The 20,077-nt window shown below is 41.9% G+C and overlaps 1 protein-coding gene across 7 annotated transcripts in view; it reads right to left on the bottom strand.

Moving 5' to 3' along the window:
- Window positions 1–20,077, bottom strand: part of KALRN (kalirin RhoGEF kinase) — a 670,515-nt gene that overhangs the window by 262,614 nt on the left and 387,824 nt on the right. For 5 of the 7 annotated variants that reach the window (XM_047099540.1, XM_047099539.1, XM_047099542.1 and 2 more), the window contains 4 exons: window positions 18,196–18,362; window positions 10,472–10,591; window positions 4,094–4,312; window positions 294–443 (listed from right to left, as the gene is read on the bottom strand). In XM_047099540.1, coding sequence (XP_046955496.1) covers window positions 294–443; window positions 4,094–4,312; window positions 10,472–10,591; window positions 18,196–18,362 — 656 coding nt within the window. The remainder of the gene's footprint in view (window positions 1–293; window positions 444–4,093; window positions 4,313–10,471; window positions 10,592–18,195; window positions 18,363–20,077) is intronic. The other 2 variants (XM_047099545.1, XM_047099546.1) reach the window with 1 other exon arrangement.

Genomic DNA, 20,077 nt, shown 5'->3' on the forward strand with positions numbered 1-20,077 from the left:
ATCATGATATTCGAACATGGCACCCGTACTAATGGTATATAATAACTGCCTAGTCATCTAGAAAGTGCTGAGAGAAATAATATTTGAAGTGTAACTTTTCAACCTTTCAGGGTAACCAGCCAGTATCTTCTTTTATCTTCTCTACAAATACCTCCCTTTAGATAAGAAGTGAGGAAAACGGGGGGATGGAAAGCTCATATGATGATGCCTGCGTGTGTGTGACACAGTCAGAGAGAACGGAGACCAAGGAGCAAGGCTAATGTCTCACACTGTGGGTAACAATGTGCTCTCACCTTAAGAAAGGCCTCCTTTTGTTCCAAATGTTTACTGATGAGTGGGATGACGTGGTCCATCTCTGCTGCTGGTCCCAGTTTGTCTCGTCCACCACACCAGTCCTCATCTCTCCGGTATTCTTGCTCTAAACTCTCCAGGACACTACAGACCTAATGAACCAAGGAGGAAAGGCTCTGTAGGTTACTCGGTCAGGAAGGATTTTCTGAGCAGCTTCAGCTGACAGAACCCTGCACAGGTGACATGTTCCTTTTGAAGTTCAGTTTGTAGATTTAGAACATGCAGTGCCCCTGGGACATCTAAGAGAAGTCCAGGATGCAGTGGAGTTTGGGAGACTTGGAGTCATCTTCTGACAGTCGTTGGCTGAAGGCTGAAGCTATGGGGTTGAAGACATCACTTAGGGAGAGTATACAAAGAAAGGAAGAAAGACTAGTAATTTGTGGGGGAGGGGAGTTCAAAGTGTTTTGTGTATGTTCATTCTATCTCTGGAATCTCTTGAGGACTCTGTGAATATGGCAGAGCATGAAAACGAAGTTTAGAGAAGATACTAGGATTGCCCAACCATCTGTACTTGCCCTACAGGAAGTAGCCCCAAACAGAAATAAAGGAGGAAGTGGCCGTGTTGAGGGATTTATGGGTCCTAAGTGAATGATTTCTTTCCTCCTCCTTGGCAAACATATCCCAGCAAAAATGTCTTGAGCTACCATCATAAGGCAATGACAACTTCAGGTCTTCTATTAGAAAATGTGCATTTCCTTCAGAGGATAACAAATCTAGGTTAACTTAAAAGATAGTGGTTCTCAAAATGCTAAGAGGCCATACTCTAAAAGCAAAAGTGTTGCAAATGGCACTTGGATGGAAGTCAGGTTGGGTGCAACAGAAGGGGACCTAGGGCAGCCTTGTGTCAGGGCCTAGGGAAGGGTGCAGGAAATAGAAACCTGTATTCCTATACTTTCTTTTACTAGGCTTTGAAAGCTTGGCTATGGCAGCAGGGAGAACAGCTGCAACTATCCTGGGTCCCCTTTGCCTGAGAAGGCCATCCCTTTTGATGAAGAGTGTGGTACTAGACAGGATGTTTACTGAGGGATGAACTGAGCTGAAAATGTTCCAGGCAAATCACCCTCATGGCCAACATGCTCCCCATGTCATGAGAAGGCCTGTCCCTGAATCCTGCCTCCTCTGGCACCACACACCTCTCCTCATGCAAGGCGCGAATATGTGTAGGAAGGCCCATGTCTTGAGAGAAAACGGATCACAGACATGCAAAAAACTTTGAGTACTTAAGGCCTGTCCCATGATAATACTGAACTAAAAATCAATTTGGGAGCTAGAGGAAATGAAAAGATTAGCAAGCATAAGTCCTTTAACAGGTAAAGAAACAAATCCAGAGCGGTAAGGTAACCTTTGGCAAGGTCAGTTCAGGGACAAATTGACTGACTCCTTAATGTCGAGCTTTGTCCCCTTCAGCATCGTCGTCCATTAAAAACTAAAAGTGGTGTATGATACTAGACAGGGATTAAACCTCATTAAAAAAAAATCTGGGTACAGGTATTTCCTGCTTTTCACAAGCTCACAACACCACTTCACGTTTGTGAAAGACCTATGTTAGTACCTGTTTTTACTAACTGAAAGAAATACGTGGAGGAGTTTCGGTTTTATGAAAAAAGGTAAAAAGTAAAACACGGTGTTCAGCATTTGTTCTGCGGGAAGCTGTCACAGAGGCAGCATGCACCCAAGTAGTGACGGTGGTCCCCAGCCTCCTTCTCCAGGAACTATACTCAGCCTCTCAGCATCCAGCTGCCACAGCTCTGAACTGTGTCTGTGAGCACCTGTGCTTTATCTTGACTTATTCTGTGTGTCCATTAGCAAGATGTGTCCCTAAGGTTTCAAAAGGGCCTAAAAGAGGTTACTTTTGGGTCTAGGAATGTTCAAAAATTTTTCCCATGTAAATTAATCGTCACTGCTTTTTTGCTTTACATCTGATTTCAGCTTACACAAGTTTTCATAGGAACGCTCTACATTCAGATAGCAGGGGAAACCTATATTTAGTTGTCCAGCATCATTCTTTCCTTTGCTTTTGAATTGTTTTGTCAAAATCAACTGACTGTATATTTGGGGTCTCCTTCTGGAATCTCCATTCTGTTTCATTGTGTCTATTCTTACACCAACATCATTCTGTGTTGATCATTGTGGCTTTAGAGTAAGTCTTAAAATCAAGTAGTATAACTCCTCCAACTTTTTTTTTTTCTTTTCAAGATTGTTTGGCTATTCTTGATTCTTTGTATTTCCACATAAATCTTACAATCAGCATATCTTTTTTTTTTTTTTTTTTTTTTTTTACAAAAAAAGCCTGGGATTTGATTGGGATTGTGTTGCATCTATAAACCGTCCTACTCGGCTGCTCCCAATTCTGTGACCGTCAAAGGCATCATTACTCCAACAGAAAGGAGACGTGAGAAAAGGTGTGGAGACTGGAACACTGGCTACTGGGTCCTCTGACAGGCATGTCATATTTGCTTCAAGACAGACTTTCTCATGGTCCCTGTAAGTCACCCAGAGGAGAACATTTCTGATTGATTTCTACCAGGGAGCAATTCAAATGAGGAAAGTATTTTACATTAAATAAAATTACTTCTGTTTTTTTAAAATTATTATTGAGAGAGAAAGAAAAAGAATGAGTGAGGGAGGGGCAGAGAGAGATGGAGAGAGAGAATCCCAAGCAGGCTCCAGACTCAGCACAGAGCCTGATGTGAGGCTTCATCCCACGGCGCCTGGGATCATGACCTGAGCCCAAATCACGAGTTGGATACTCAAATGACTAAGCCACCCAGGTGTCCCAAAATTACTGTGTTTTAAACCTCTATTTCATGAAAAGAATTCCCTTAGAAGCACCTGAATCATTTAAAAATCCTCTCGGCCCTGTGCATATTGCTGTACAGATGGGACAGTGAAGAGTCCACATCTTTAATGTCCTGCTGTATGTATCTCCTGCCTTTTCTCCCATGGCAGCACCATCCTACCAGTTAGGCTCATGGTCCACCAGTGACAGAGAACTGTTTCCTCCATCAGACTGGGAGCCCCATAGGTGAAAGTGCTGACTGTTTTTCAAGCATAGTGCCTGACTGTGGCAGATTAGATCACGGTCACTCTACTTTCCTGACCTTCATAGGAGGCATATACTTCCCTGCCTCACTGATGTTGGCTTGGCCCCGTGACTTGTTTCGGCCAAAAGGATGTTAGAGCATGTAACACAAGCAGAGACTTGAGATGCACCTGCACAGTAGATTTTGGGCTCTTGCACTCTTGCTTTTCACCATAAATGTGCCTCAAATAGCTGCTGGTCAAGGAGGATGACAGACAATGAGAGCAGATCCAGACCAAATCTACAGCCGGGTGCCCAGTCCAGCAAGCTTAGCCAAGATCAGCTGAACTCAAATACTTAAAAATAAAATGCTTATTGTTTTATGCCACTGAGTTGTGGGGTAGCATTATTGTGGCAATAGCTGACCCATACACCCCTCAAATCTAGTATTCAGTGCACACCCAATTTGTCCCTTAACATCTACGTCTGATGAGTTTGAGAAATTCCTAAGAAGCAAGTCACATGGCTCACTTCTCTAAAGAAAATGTTATAAGGAAGCTAACTAGTATTTCCACATCATTTTTCTACTCTCAAAGGTTAGGACTGAGAAGACTAGCTTCTTGTTAAGGGAGATACTGCAGATTTGCAGTACGAGGGGAAAAAAAAAAAAAAAGCCCTCCATCAACATCAGTCCCTCACACCCTGCAGCCCTTCCCTCACCTGTTCAGAAGTTTTATAAAATGCCACAGAGGCATTGACTAGTTTTAGCCGGTCTTCCATCTTCAGCATGAGCTGCTGCCAGTGGAGGGCCACCTTCTCAGCACATTCCCGGATGGCATCAGCATCATAGTGGCCGGCCTGGAGCAGAGCCTCAGCTTTCTGCTGTACCTGCAGGGCGCTCTGGTGCGTCTTCTGCAAGGAAGTGGCATGAAAGAGGGACTGGGCACAAGGGGAGGAGAGAGAGGTCCGTGGGAACGACCCAGGCGTGGTACAGGAGGGGGTGGAGTGAGGCGTGAGTGGAAAGATGCAGAAAAGTTAAAGAGCTTTAAATGGTAGATTCAAACATTTTGTCATGACGATTAATATATCACTGTTTTTAAAGCGTATTAAAAAAAAAAGAACATCATGCATTTTCATTAACTGAATGCTCAGGACCCTGGCTCCTGCCCACCCCCCACCCCCACTCTCCTACTTGTATCACTGGTTCTAAAAACATCTCAGTTTCTGTGGTAGAAAAATAACAGTTGTGTATATAACTGCTCCCTGATTGGTTCATACACTAGTGAATTTTTCTTTTCAAATCTCATCATAAAATTGTTCACTGTAGTGAGTTTTCAAAGGAAGTTACTGCTGTAGTCCCATTTTACAGATCAAATAAACATAGCACATAAGAAAAAAAATCTCCATATAATACAAAGCTCAGCCAACAATGCAATTATTTTAAACATTAATAATTAGTTGAAAAGGACTCCAGGAGAAGGAATAAATTTGGCAGGTTAATAAAGCCTAAGAGTAGCATCTCACCATCACTTCGCTACCTCACCAAGGGAACAGAGCAGTGTAGTAGATAATTTAGCTCAATGTGCAATCCTTACATTATTACATTACTTATGTTTGCATTTAGGATAATATATATATCATGGAAGGTTTATTTTCTTATTCAGGCTAAATGTGGTGTGCATTCTCTGATTCATATTAACTGTAGGAGGTAGGGAGACCAGGCTGGAAGACAGGGTGGCAGAGAGAGCCAAAAGGGATTAAAACTTAATAAAATAAAGTACGGATGTGGAAGAAACAGGACTTCAAAGAGCTAATATTATTGCAACCTCAGCCATTGGGATGATTTCAACTCAATGGCATGGTGGTAATTTGGCTTCTGCATGTTTAAGAAAGTACAGCTCAGCTTCCAGTAAAAAAGGGACAGCTAGCAGCCCAGTAACGTACTCCAGAACTACTTCTGCCCTTCTTGGGCAGCTGTGCAAGGACAGTCCCCAAGAGCTGATCCATTCAGCACTCCCTGTGTGAGTACAACCTCCCTCCTTTTCTCCTCTACACCACTGCTTCCCCTTCACCCTCATCCCAGAGGGCAGTTTGCATAGTCCTGTTGATTTTCTCTAGTCTGTCAACCATCTCCTGGCTTCCCTTCCCTGTTCTGAAATCTGTACTCAGTGTGAGCTATGTTAGCACGACAGCCTCCAGCAACCTAGACTCCTTTATTCCCTTGCTTTGCCACTAAATCAGCCCTCAGTCATGATGACCACATCAGAATTTGAGTTCCTAAATGCTGAACATGGCTAGAAAGAGTAAACTAAGGGGCAGAAATGATCCTTTATAAATCCCCAACTTCTTTCTCTGTTTTACTTATCAGAACCATTTTCTTTTCCTGTCTCCTAAATAGAGGGGTATCCCAAAGTGCATTCTCGGTTTTCCTTCACTTCTGCAGAGCTCTTATTTATTCCCATGGCTGCTATTATTTCCTCTTTGTAGATGACTCTCAGTATCCATCTCTCGCCCTACATCTGACCCTCATCTTTAATTGTCTTGAGCTGCCTGTCACGCTTCTCACTCCAGGTCAGCAGCACTGGTTCAGCTGATCTAGCTGCCTGCCCCATGTTAGCCACTTACAAAGATGCATTCTTAGTAAAAGAAATGAATGGTCTTCGTGGAGAGAGGAGGAATGCTCGCCAGTGAATGCAAACGGCTTGACTGCCCTGCCAGAGCCACTACCTTCCTCCTAGAGATCTTCTCAAGTTCCGCATCTAAAATGAAACTCCTTCCTCTGAAAGCATCTTCCAACAGCAGTCTACCATCTGCCCTCCTTGTTGTCACCTGGGGTTCCAATAGTGACATCATCCTTGACTTGTTCCTCAAGGAACAACATCCTTGACTGGTCTAGCCCACGTCATGCCTAGACTGCTGTGGTGGTTACAGTGCTAGTCTCCTTGCCTTCCATTTCTAATCCATCAAACCCATCCTTCACATTTCATACAGATAAATTTGATTTCCTGTAATAGGAAGTTCTTGGATGAAGTGACTTCTAATGTTCTTCTGGCTCTGAAACTCTAATTTGATGCTATAATATCATTCCCTTCTCTCAACTCAAAAGCCTTCAGTGGTTCCCCTACTGCTGTGAAATTAAGTCCAAACTTAAAAGATGTCATTAAAGTCTCCTCCCAATGTAGTCTGTAACACTATCATCTACTACCTCCTTACAAAAACCCTCTGAAAACACACTATGCACTTTTTAATTTTCGCTACCTTCATTCTTCCTGCCTTTTAATGAACATCCCTTATTCTCTCCCACTTATGGTCCAGTAGTACTTTGAAACTCAGCTCAAATCTGAGCTGTTTTTTGGGGGTAGGGGGTGTGCCTGGGTGGCTCATGGTTTGTGAGTTCGAGCCCTGCATCTGGCTCTGTGCTGACAGTGCAGAACCTGCTTGGGATTCTCTCTCTCTCCCTCTCTCTCTGCTCCTCCTCCACTCTCACTCTCTCTCACTCTCAAAATAAATGAGTAAACTTAAAAAAATGTCTTTTGGGGACTTCTGGGGAAGATGGTTAGATAGGAAGATCCTAACCACAGGGGAGGTCAGTGGGGAATGGGTAAAATAGGTGATGGGGATTAAGAGTACACTTATCATCATGAACACTGGGTAATGTTTAGAACTGTTGAATCACTATATTGTACATCTGAAGCTAATATAACACTGTATGTTAACTATATTAAATTAATTTTTTTTAACTGAATACAAAAATCTTTTTGGACAGCTGGACTCACTAAAAACTACTCTTTTCTGAATCATCTAATATTTGGCTGGTTCTCCTTACTTAGACTGTGAAACTCTCAAAGCAATGACTGCTTTAAAAATCACTTTAATAACTGTCATTTATCCAAGGGTATATGCTGTACCAAGCACTGTGCTTATGTATATTTGTTCTTTCTTACGACACCACTATAAGGTGGGTATTATTATTCCTATTTTACAAATAAAAAAAAAAAATGAGGCTCAGGCCGGTTGAATGACTTTCCCAAAAATGTACAGCCAAGGAAGTGATGAGACCAGGAATAAGATTCAGGTTTGACTATTCCTATGTTCATTCCCACCATATCACACCAGACTGTTTTATCTCTAGCAATTAGAATGGCATCTACAGTGCTTCACTCGGAGGAAGGGTTCACCAAATGAACATTAGTGATTATGATAATTAACTGGCTTCTCAATATATGAAATCAGCATGTAATTGTCTCAAAATCCCATCATTATGTCTTTTTCTCTGAGAGTGAAGGAATAACTCTAATTGTCCTATAATTTAGGCTATGTAATAAATCCTCTTCCTTATTATGAAACTCATTATATCTGATAGTCCTTGGAACTCCATCCCCTTTAATTTCCAAAATGACAAACTCTTATGCACACGACATAATCTTGCTTTGATACGCCTGAGTCATTATTTTGCATGTACTTCTAGTCTCTACTATGTAATCCTATTGAATATTATATCTTTAAGACATGGATTACCAAGGATGTTAATATATGATGTAAAATAGGAGTACATGGAAGAAAATTGAACCAAATCAATTGAATTTATTACCCAGTTTTAACTACTTTTTCTGCCATAATGCTCATACTTAAAATGCATAAGAGGATTTCAAATAAAATAGATTTCAAAATCGAGCTTATCCCTATGATATTCACAGCTCTTGAAACCCCATCAGCCATAACATTTTGCATACTAACAAACAATAACTTGGGTCTGTTGATAAATCTATACTTTGGGTGCTTTGTTCTGGTCTCTGTTCTTAACTGTTCTGTTTTCCTGAAACCCAGGTACTTCCAGTAAAAACTCTGACCTTCTTCGGGGAGACCAAAACCTTAAAACCCATAAATCCACCCAAGCTACGGTAAGCAGACATTCTAGTCTGCCCATGATAGTGTTAGTATATGCCTATTTTTTCTAGCTTAATTACTAATAATTCCCTTCTTCCCTCTCAGAAGTGTCTCAGTTTTAACAATAAATTATATGATCATCCTACCCACACTTATTTTGTTTTCCCTTCTGGAACATAGGATTTTTTCTCAGGGTCCAAGAAGTCAAATTATGTTCTCTACCAGCCATTACTTGGAAAGGCCTCAGTAATACCATCAAAGTGGGCCAAGCCAAACCAGGCTAGTCAGATCCCCTTTCAAACTGCTTCAATCTTCCTTGGCATATTTTCCCCTTGATGCAGAACATGGTCTAAACCAACACGTTTAGGGAGAAGCACAGGCTCCCTGGAGAAGGAGCAAATTGGAAGTTCATTATGTTAACTATGCGACAGACCCTGCCTACCCTCCACTCCCATGATCTTCCAGAAATCCTATCCTCTCTGCTATCTCCTCTTCAGACCATAGACATATACTCCACAGGGGCCTATATCTCAATATCAATTCCAAGAATATTTGATCAAGTTGCACCCATGTAATTAAGAAACCTACATGCTTAGTGAGCTTCTATTCTGTAAGGGTGAGACAGCACCATTGCAAATTAATACATACTGCATATGCAGGTCGTGGGATTTAGTCACTTCACTAGCAGAGCTGATGCATTTACCCAGTTTTCCACTAGCTCACTGAAATGCTCAAGTACATCATGACACTTGGTTTTACTTGCCCAACATTTGCTTATGGAACAGGGAATTTAATTACCTGATAGGGCAGGTAAACCTTCACAGCTGAGATAAACAAGGAGGAGGTGTGGCCAACAATGGTCTTCTCTCTGTCTAGCACTCTCACAGCTCCATGCCATGCCCCTAGTCTGCCCAACCTCTGTTCCCTTCATGCTGACTCTCTATTGGGCTTTGACCACTGTGTGCCTGATTTTCAATTGTAACCCCAATCCTGATTTTTCCTTGACAGTGAATAGGTCTTAACAACTTTCATATTTGGGCATGCCAGTAAAAGGGAAAGAGGCAGCTGATGATAATAAAACCTCTCTTCTCTCTTTAGTTCCTCCTTAGGAAATTATTTGCCCACACTGTGTGTGCAATATATAGCCTATTTTAAAATCTCAAATCCCAGACAGTAAACTACTACTAGTACTGGTTCCTACGAAGATAGCAGGCTATCTATGATTACTGTATTAAAGATATAAGTATGGGCATGAACAGCTAAATTTTTATCATTATTGTGTAAAATTCTCATTAACAATCATTTTTTTTAGTAAAAGATAACACCTTTGCATTTCTTATTCACTCAAAAGTGGGTTGACGTTTATACTGAACCACAAGTAATGGATGTCTTTCAAGGTTTCTCTCTGTTCCCGTTGGTGCTGAACTTATTTTTAATATAGTTCCCATGTCCCATTTCCTACTCTTTCCCCCACACCACTCTAAGGCAATCAGCTCAAGTCTCTTTGGGAAGGAGAATGTTCTAGTAGAAAGGATAATTAAAGGTATTATTTAAAGCAAGATGAAAAAATTTATATCAGATTGTTGTAAGAGGAAATTTTATTTTAAAATAGTCTTTAAGACAAGTCTTGGCTGGTGAACTTCTGGTTTCAGTTTATTCTTGAAACGTGACTTATCAAACAGCTACTCTCAGTGAAGCAAACTATCTGGTGCAACCTGCTCCAGCGCTCATTGTTCTTGGTAAGAGGCAGAATATGACAAGAAAATCTAAATGTTACCTAGGAATCAAAGGTTTTAAAATGGAATACTAATGTACAAATGACTTTTGTACTTGTCTATCTTCAATTCTGAGTGATCTTCAAACGGACTTCTAACCTTTTGGCTTTACCAGTCTCACATGGTGTATAGTCCATGATGTACAAAAAGCTCAGTGTACCCGGGGCCTTAAGGTGAAAGGTACCAATGGGTAACCAAGATGCACATTTGTGGTGTGAATACTTGTCTTCTCATACTAGGACTCCTTGGGGGTGATGAACCCTTGCATTTGCTTCTCCATCAATTCCTGCATAATAGGGAGCTACCTGGACCATTTAACCAGAAAGAGTTAAGGCTTCACTACCTAAAGAAATGCCCACATCTTGAGGAATCATCTTGCCTGAAGTGCAGAGCAGAATGGGGAAGGGAGGACAGTGTAGTCAGATTTGGGTGTTACCTCGATTGCCAGTTGGAACTGCTCGTGTTCCCTCTGCAGCTGCTCTGCTTCAGACAAAGAGCTGGCATTGACCAGGCTGGCATTGAGCATTGACTCCCCATTGCGGATCCATCCCAGGACCTAGGGAGTCAGGACAAGAACACAGGTGAATGGCCTTTGCAACGTCCCCAGAGCTCTTGCTTTCTCTGACTGGTCCTTCAGTCAGACCCTGCTATTTTCTGACCACACTTGGAGAGAGGACAGGAAGGCTCTGGATAATGCTCATCTCTGCAATCTTACCTGGCACCATGTGCCATAAGGTTCTTATTGTAAGTATCAACCTCATTCTTCGATACATTTATTCTACTCTACCCTTATTACCCCTCTGTCCCAATTTCCTCACCCACTTAATTTAAACATTATCTGATTGTATTGTATGTACACTTCTGAAGTTCAACATCCCACCATACTCTGTCCCCCCAAATGTAAACTTCTGGAAGACTAGGGCAATATACGTGTCATGCTTTGTCTCACACAGTGCCTAGCACAGTGCCTTGCAGGTGGTGAGTATGCAGTAATGTTTTTGAAAAAGGGAATAATTATCTATTGTATAGACAATACCCAAATCACACCTGAACAAGTGGGTCCAACCTCTTATGCCTTGCAAAATAGTTAAAAGTAGACAAGTCTGAGCTTTGACAGGTCAATGACCCAAAGGAAAGAGGAGGGAGAAAGAAAACAAGTAAAATAGCATAAATAATCCATACACTGGATCATTAAAAAAAAAAAAAAGGCAAGGGGAGAGGAAGTTATAATTGATTTATATTATCTAGAGGCAATGGCTAGGCTAAGTAAAATTTCTAGGTGACCTTAATTAGTACTGGAGAAAGAGAATACAGTTATGGAATATTAGAATAGAAGGAGAAAAAGCTGACACTGTCTAGACAGTCCTAGGTGAAATGGACATGTGGCAATTCTCCAGCTAAGATCGAGTCAAGCAAATCATCACACTGGAAGAATCAGGCCTTAAAAATCTACCTTGTGTCTTGTCACCAGAAAATTGCCAAATACTTTCTTTATTAGGGAGTCTAAGAGCCTGCTTGGAGAGGAAATAAAAATTCTTCTGAAATTTCAAGATCAGTACATATCATCCATCTGTTACTTTAAGGCAAAGGAGAAGATACCACAATCTGTTTCAGATTTTTGCAGACTTTTTTTCCCCCTCTCAACTTCTTCATGCTCAACAGTTAGAAAAATACTAAGCCTGGGCTCTCCTATTCCACAATCCTCATAGGCAGTTCTCAAATTTCCTCCTTGGGCAGAAAATGACTGATGACATATTGTACATGGATAACACTAGGGCAAAAATCCTGTGGAAGCTGGGCTATTTTGATTGAGATGCTAACTCATGGCCAGTCTGGCAGATTGTGGATGAGATGCCAAATCTGTAAAGCAATTAGTCGCAGGAATACTGCTCAGAGTGTGTATGTGGGAAATGTCTGATGCCAGTGGGGTACTGTGGCTGGCTGGCTAGAGGTGCTAATGATTTCCTGAAGCCGCCTGTGAGTTTGGGTACATGCATACATGGATTGCATGGCCAAAAGCTTCAGCTCTTTGGAAAATGGAACTCACAATATATACTTTTGAACTATGCAAGTCCTTCTGCCATGCTTCATTGCATTTTGCTTAGTTCAAGATTCATTGGAGGGTGTCAGAGAAACATTTACTCTGTGTGCATCACAAATCAACGTTTGAGGGGCAATTTGACTCCCTCTGGGCCTCCTGAGTCTTGCTGGCATATGTTACCTTCTAGTTTCAGCCAACTGGAAACAGCAGTTATAGCTGTGGTGATGGGGATCTCCATTTACTAGGTTTCCACTTAGATATTATAGGCTCCAGTCTCTGCGTCGTTCATTAAGTCATGCCATATCCTTGATATTCTTACTCATTTTGATCTTCCAAATGCTGTTTATAAAGGCATGTCAGGTCACCAGAGTGGGAATTTTGATTTTAGGAAGATAAAAATGCATGTTTATATCCATGGCTTAGGTTCAGGGGTGGGACTGATTCTTATACCCGAGTCAGTCCTCGAAGTAGGACTGGGATAGTGAAGAAAAAACACAAAGTCTGCAGTCAGAACACCTGGCTTTTTTTACTACCTGGAAAAACCACAAAACCCTCAGTTTTCTCATCTACAAAATTAACATAATAGTACCTTTCCTTTCTACATCAGGGCTGATAAGATGTAAAACCTGCCGATGGTAGAGGTGCTGATGTTTAGTTTTGGAGCAAAGCGAGGTAATGCTATGATTCTTCATTTACCCCTCTCACAATGAGAAGAAAAAAAAAAGGCTAGGACTATTAATTTTTGTTCCAGTATTTGTAGAGCTTACTGGCAAATTCTGATGTGATGTGGGACCCTTGGCTGTTTTGTTACCACCATTCTTTGTAGTCTGATCAGTGACAACTCTTGTTGGTATAATTTTCTATTACTGTAGTCCTTTATTTTCTTGTCTCATAAAATTGGTTATTTATTCTATGAGCATCCAAATGAGTGCAAGGGAATAGAAGAAATACTGTCAGAAAAAATGAGAAAATGTTTTTCTAATCCTGTGTAATTTCAGAAACCTCATTTAATCTCTCTGAATCTCGGTTTTCTCATCTGCAAAATGGTAACACTTTGGTTGCTTAAGTCACAAAGAAAGACCAAATGAAGTAACCTAAAAGTGTTCTGCAAACCATAAAATGTAGTCCAAAACACGAGCATTTTATGTTGATCAATTATCTGAGGCAATGATTTACCTATAGGTTAGATGATCTTTGAGGGTCACTTTGAATCCTAACATTCCATACTTCTTTCAAAATTCAGAGGCCCTGCAAACCACAGGATACTAGAGAGAGTCAGGTGGGTAGGAATGAGGGACCAGAGGCATATCACTGCTCAGGGACTCAGGAGCTGGCCAAGAATTCAGCTCAGTCAGAGCTGAGATGGCAAACTGAAAATGGGGATTTACTGCTTCCTCAGGCTAAGAAAGCTCAGGTAAACCCCAGTGAGAAGACTGGATTTGGTTAACTGGACGTGGATGTCCACAAATGATGATGCCATCTCAGTGGGGCAAGCTGTACCCTCTAGCCACACAGGCTGGGAAGCAGTTTGTATACGGTTCTCTAGGTCACATTCACAATGAAGCTATGAAGATGCCCTCAAGGCCTCTGACTCTAAGACCAGCTGTTGCTGATAACTTATCACAAGGCACAGTCATTTCTGAAAGTCTGGCCGCAGGAAAAATTGCCCACCCCTCAGATGGTAACTCAAAGCCTGTCATATTTCCAGCATTTCTTAGTTCTAGAAATTCACAATTTAAGAGATTGTATGTGATCATCCTTCCTGGTTTCATAGACTGTGACCATGTCTTCTTAATTATCTCCATTTTGAAACAAATGGACAGTACTTGTCCCTTTGGTCTACCCCAACTCTTTTCTACCCCAACTCTTTTCTACCTTTATGTGTGGTGAACAGAATTGAACACAGTATTCTTGACAGGATCATATTTTCTCCTTTGTTTTCAATGTCCCTTTTGTTCATAAGCAAGTTTTGGGCAGTATTTGGTCCACAGGAGTAATGAAAGTCAATGCCTTTAGTAGACAAATAAGTATGATTTATTTCCCCATGGCTTAGAGCCCCAATATCTTACAAATCCATTTTGGCCTAGTTTCTGTTAAATGCACTGTTCTGGGGTAATACATATGGAAATTCACTTAGTTTTATGCCCATTGAGTAGGTTTTTCAAATCTTCTTGGATTATCTAGTAAATGTGAGGTCATCTTTATCAGAGTAGTAATTTTCCTGGAAAGCAATCAGAGAATGCTGTGGGACTACAGAGTAATCTGAACCACTTTTCTAGAAGAAAGGGGGCATCTGAGTGGTCTAGGGCCCTGGACCATGGGCTATAATCAGGGGAGTGGTTTTCCTTAAGCAGTCAACATTTCTCCAGAGGTGTTTGGGCCATTTATCTAAGATACAGAGTCCTATGTAATCCCTCAGAAAGAACACAGGTTGCATTAAATAACTTCACTTGTTCTCAATACTCGAAAATAATTTTCAGTCTAACATCCGTAGCATCATCTCTCCTCAAAGCTTACGTTTAATATAATTGTGGTGTAACTACATAACCATAGGTTATGATGGCCAAATCTAAACTTTTCATCTATGAGCTCTAACGACAGAGCTGTGTAACAGCACATTGTGGGTCTCTCCCTTTCTGTCCCCATTAATGGCATTTCAGTTAAGGTGTCCTTTTTCTTTTTTTCTTTCTTTCCTTTTTTTTTCTTTTAGTATTTTCAAAAGAGAAACTCTCAAGCTGGTGTCTAAATTTAGCTCCACTGATCAATACTGACATCTAAATTAACTCCCTCTTTCCAAGTGTCAACAGCTTTCAAATCAATATTTCCTGCTCCACCAACTTCCATCAAACACAAATGCCTTCTCTGAAACTGGATCAGACGACTCCCAAAAGAAAGAGCCCTACGCTGACAAGGAAAACAAGTCTGCCTAATGAGGCATGGTGGCTTAACTAAGCAGCAATCCCTTGGCGCCTCCCAGGATCTCTGTCCTTCCCGAAGGCCTTCGTGGGTTTCTTGCAGTCTGACTTAAGCAATCCAGTATGGTTTTGAACTACAATCCCATATGTGTCATCTTCACCATGGTGGGGAGAAGCCATTTGCTGCTGCAGAAGAATTTTTTGTCTTACAACTCACGAAATACTGAATGGGAATGTATCCAGATATTAGTCAAGCCTGGATTATTCATATATAGATATCCCACTTTCCCATTTGATAAAGTACCTATCATCATCCCAACTCCCCATTCTACACAGAATGTATACTTAGAGAATGAAAATTCATTTCCATTTCCATACCAGTCAAGAAAAACGTAATTAGGGTGTGAGCTCTATTATTAATGTTGGAGCAAACAATAAAATTAAAAACCAGGAACAAAACAAAAGTATATATTTCATTTCACAGTCAAATAGGAATGATTTTCCTGTTACTCTGTTTGGATGATCTCTCCCGCCACCTTCGGCTGATGGGAACAACTATGCATGAACGACGGAGGACTCCCATGACCTGTTGGAGCGTGTTGATTGATGAGGCAGGCGCCTTGTGCCAGGCACAGGCCGTGCCTGCCTGTGCTCTAATATGTAGTGCTGTGAAGGCCAGGAAGACCCCCAGGCTGTGTTCTGCTGGAGGGCTGCTTCCTATTTCTCCCGGAGCCCGAGGGCAAGAGTGAGGCCCAGGAGAGGCAAACTGTGGGACTGTGGATAAAGGAAGCTGGGCTGAAGTTTCAGCTAAGCAGTCAACAAGCCCTGGCAGCACTAACCCAATGCCGCCTCAGTTTCCCCATCTGTGAAATAAACAGACACTCCTTTTTCACCATGGGTCTCTTCTCTTAAAATGAGATTATAGGGACACCTGGGTGGCTCAGTTGGTTAAGCGTCCGACTTCGACTCAGGTCACGATCTCACGGCTTGTGAGTTTAATCCCTGCGTTGGGCTCTGTGCTGATAGCTCGGAGCCTGGAGCCTGCTTTGGATTCTGTGTCTCCTCCTCTCTCTGCCCCTCCCATGTTCATGCTCTGTCTCTCTCTGTCTCTCAATAATAAATAAACGTTTAAAAAATTTATTTTAAAAAATGAGATTATAAATGAGGAAGTATTTCTCATATGAAGAGTAAGTACTATCATTACTACCAAAAGCTTCAGAACTTCTATACTCATCACTGCTCTGGGTCTGCTAGGATTTCCACCACGTTCCTGTGAATAACACATCTCTCCAGAGATTTAGGAGTGGTCCCAGTGTAATTACACAGAAAACAGCCTGGATGGCAGCCCTGTGATTCTGCCTTACTTGGCACTCAGTGATCTCATCTGCACAGAGGACAGATCTTTAGCACAGCGTATGCAGGCTCTCGCTGAGCACTGATCGGGAGAAGCAGAGCACAGAAGACAATTTTGTGCATTATAATAAATAACAATATAATAGCTAAGACCTAGGCATTAACAAGAAATACTCTGGATATAAAAGAACAGTAATGATTAAATTAAAAAGGTGTCTTTGTCCCCTATACTAAATTAATAGAATTAAATACGACAGTGTAGCATCCACAGTACATAAGAAAAAATGTTTGGCAGGAAGATGTTTCTCTCCTTAGGATATGTTGGGCGGGGCTCTGCCTACAGGGTGCACGGGTCAGGATTACTTGAAAGAGTGTGGAGCACAGAGAATAATCACAAAAGTGCCATGGAGCCCACCCTGCCAGGAAGCCCTCCTGGAGCAGTGGAGGGTGGTAACATGCTCTTCCATCAGTGTGACCACTGTTTGGTGACCTCTCTAGGCTTCGAGGGCCTCATCTGTAAAATGGAAATGATATCTGCTTCGGAGAATGGTTGGAGGATTGATGGAGAGACAGATGTAAATGGTACACCGCACTCAACAAATTGAACTATTATATTTGTATTTCTTCAATCCCACTTTGTCTCAATAAAAAAATCTCCATTCATTATGCTAATAATTAAAATTTAGTCTGTTCATAATATAAATATGTAATATTTTTGTTTAATTCTTTAAAATTTTACTATTTTTTAATGTTTATTTTTTTATTTTGAGACAGAGAGAGACAGAGAGACAGAGCACAAGTGGGGGAAGGGCAGAGAAAGAGGGAGACAGAATCTGAAGCAGGCTCCAGGCTCTGAGCTGTCAGCACAGAGCCCGATGCAGGGGCTCGAACTCACAAACTGTGAGATCATGACCTGAGCTGAAGGTGGACACTTAACCGACTGAGCCACCCAGGTGCCCCAACATGTAATATTTTTAAAATGTGTCATTGGTTACTATGTTTTCCTAGGGGTTCCTAGAGGTCTGGGTATGTCCTTTGGTAAAATGTTTAGTATAATGTCTCATACAGATAAAAAATCTTTTTTTTTCTAAATTGACTTTAATATGGCAAAAAAGTTTCTTATAAGAACCACACACATGTTGAAAAGAACAATGGGTGGGGCACCTAGGTGCCTCAGTCAGTTAAGTGGCCGACTTTGGCTCAGGTCATGATCTCACGGTCCATGAGTTCGAGCCCCGCGTCGGGCTCTGTGCTGACAGCTCAGAGCCTGGAGCCTGCTTCAGATTCTGTGTCTCCCTCTCTCTGACCCTCCCCTGTTCATGCTCTGTCTCTCCCTGTCTCAAAAATAAATAAACGTTGAAAAAAAATTAGAAAAAAAAAAGGAAAGAACAATGGGAACTGCTACCACTCAGTGACTCTCAACTCTGCGTCAGGTGTTGCAGTAGGCACGCAGGTGCCCCAAGATAACCAACCTGGCTCGAAAGCCTGACTATGTTTATTGATGAAGGATTTGTATTTCACATGAGCTGTGTGTCAGGCTTGAGGACAGAAAGGAAGAGAATAGGTTCAGTGACTGAGGTCGACTTGGGAAAGGTCCGGAAGTCTCAGGAGACTGTTGGAGAGAAAACTAACACATCTGTAGTTTGAGGCTTTCGCCATCAGATCTAGTCGTTAGATCCAGTAGATAGATAGCAGCGTCACTTTCAAAACCAAATGACCACTCCTTAACTCACCTGTTTTCTGCATTTGGGTTACACCAGTGGCTCTGCATGCCTCACCCCGTACCAGGAGCAGGGCCCGGCCAGGTGGGCAGCCCAGACCAAGGGAGGAAGGTGTTGGGGCCAGGCTCACCTGTTTGACCTCGGCCTGCAGGTGCCGCAGCTGGAGGCACTGCTCTAACCGCTTATGGGTCTGCTCTGCGTTGAGCTCCAGTTCGTGCTGCTTCTCATGGAGAAACTCCAGTAGCTCTTGTACCTGGGCTGCCAGATCGATGTCTTTCTCACAGATTAACTCAATTCCTGATTTAAAACACATGTAAAAACAAATAAAAATAGTACTATAAAGACGACATTTCCTTCAATAAGCAGAGGAGAGCTGAATGTGGAAACAGCCGCGAGCAGGACCCTCCCAGCCTTCACACATCCCTCTGTGAAACCAGACAGTGTCATATTGAACCTTTGTTTGGGATGTTCAAACCATGCAACCTCTTTTGGATTATCTGATCCTTTGTCTGGGAATTTCATCAGCTGCTTATTATCAGCCGGAGTTACAGAGAGGTGGTTCTCAGGGTGTCCATCCCCAGAGAAGAAAGCACTAGTAGGAACTGTTGGGGGTTTGCTAACACCTACAATATTCACAAGCAAGGCTCTCAATCGTATTGGGAAATACAATACAAAACCAAAAAAAAAAAAAAAAACAAAAACCAAAACCAAAACCTCTCTCCATAACTTCTGCCAAAGGCAGAGTCTTTTAGCCGGTCAGACGCAATTTATAATTAGATGGCAAGTTTGTTCTGACGAGTCTCTGGGCAGTGGCGATTTTATTAATCAACAGCTTAGGTCCCCTAAAAAGGCAACTCTTAGAAATGCACATGCTAGCTGTCATATACTGTTTCTCAAACACAGGAAAATACACCTGATAAACATACCCCAGAAGTACCACATGGGTGCTGACTGCTTATCCATTTACAAAAACCATGTTAAAGTTGTGCCCACACAAGGAGAGTTTGCTCACCATCCTTCCGCTTATTCAAAGCAATGAGTAAGCCCAGGCAGCCACTGACAAGCATTCCCAACATTTATGGATATGTCACCCAGCATTAATAAGCGGCCAACCATCTGACCTGTGATGGGGCCTCCAGTCAATACTCACTACACAGAAGCTGTGGCTCATTCCTTGTCCATCCACCTCTCCACCTTCCTTACTTTTTCCATATAACTCTCCCAACAGACAGGTGTGGACACACACACTCTTTCTCTCCACCAAGCCAGTGCTCCTATTTATACGTCAGCAGCAGACAGACTAGAGGAGCCTTCCTCAAACAGATCTGTGTTTCAGGATGGATTATTAAAACTCTGACAGAATGAGGGGACTGCCTTAGTTATCACAGGCCTACTTGTCTGCCAGTGGCTTGAATTTGATTCCTTCCTTAGCTCTTGAAGACCACATGAAAAGTGTGCTAGCTTTGGAGCCAGTCCTGAGTCAGGATTGTGAACATGGGCAAATTATCTAAGCTGTCAGAAGCTTCACTCTTCTCACATGTAAAGTAGGACTTTACATATGTACTTGTCTCATAAGCTACCTGCTCAGGGGCTCCTTGGGAGGATTAAATGAGATAATGCACGTAGAGCATCCATCATGTAACATAATAAACATAGACCTTGCTCCTTAGTCCCATGGCTTTCCTGATTCCTGACTCTTAAACTCTCAACTCTCTGCCTTCTTATATTCATGCCCTCTTGGTTGCTATCTAACTCCAACTTGATGAAAATTATAACCTGTATTGTTTCTTGGTTCCAATTGTCCACCTAGTTCTAATTTTGAACCTTGCTCAGACCCACAGCTTTAGAAAAATCCTTTTTATTTTTAATTAAAAACAATTTTTAAAATTTATTTCCTTCAAGAGAGAGCAAGTGGGGAGGGGCAGAGAGAGGGAGAGAGAGAATTCCAAGCAGGCTCCATACTGTCAGTGAGGAGCCCGACATGGGGCTCGAACTCATGATCCCTGAGATGA

The sequence above is a fragment of the Lynx rufus genome, unplaced genomic scaffold (assembly GCF_022079265.1).
Source record: "Lynx rufus isolate CCGP_SWC_20201006 ecotype Redwood Valley unplaced genomic scaffold, mLynRuf1.p SCAF_5, whole genome shotgun sequence".
NCBI lineage: Eukaryota > Metazoa > Chordata > Mammalia > Carnivora > Felidae > Lynx > Lynx rufus.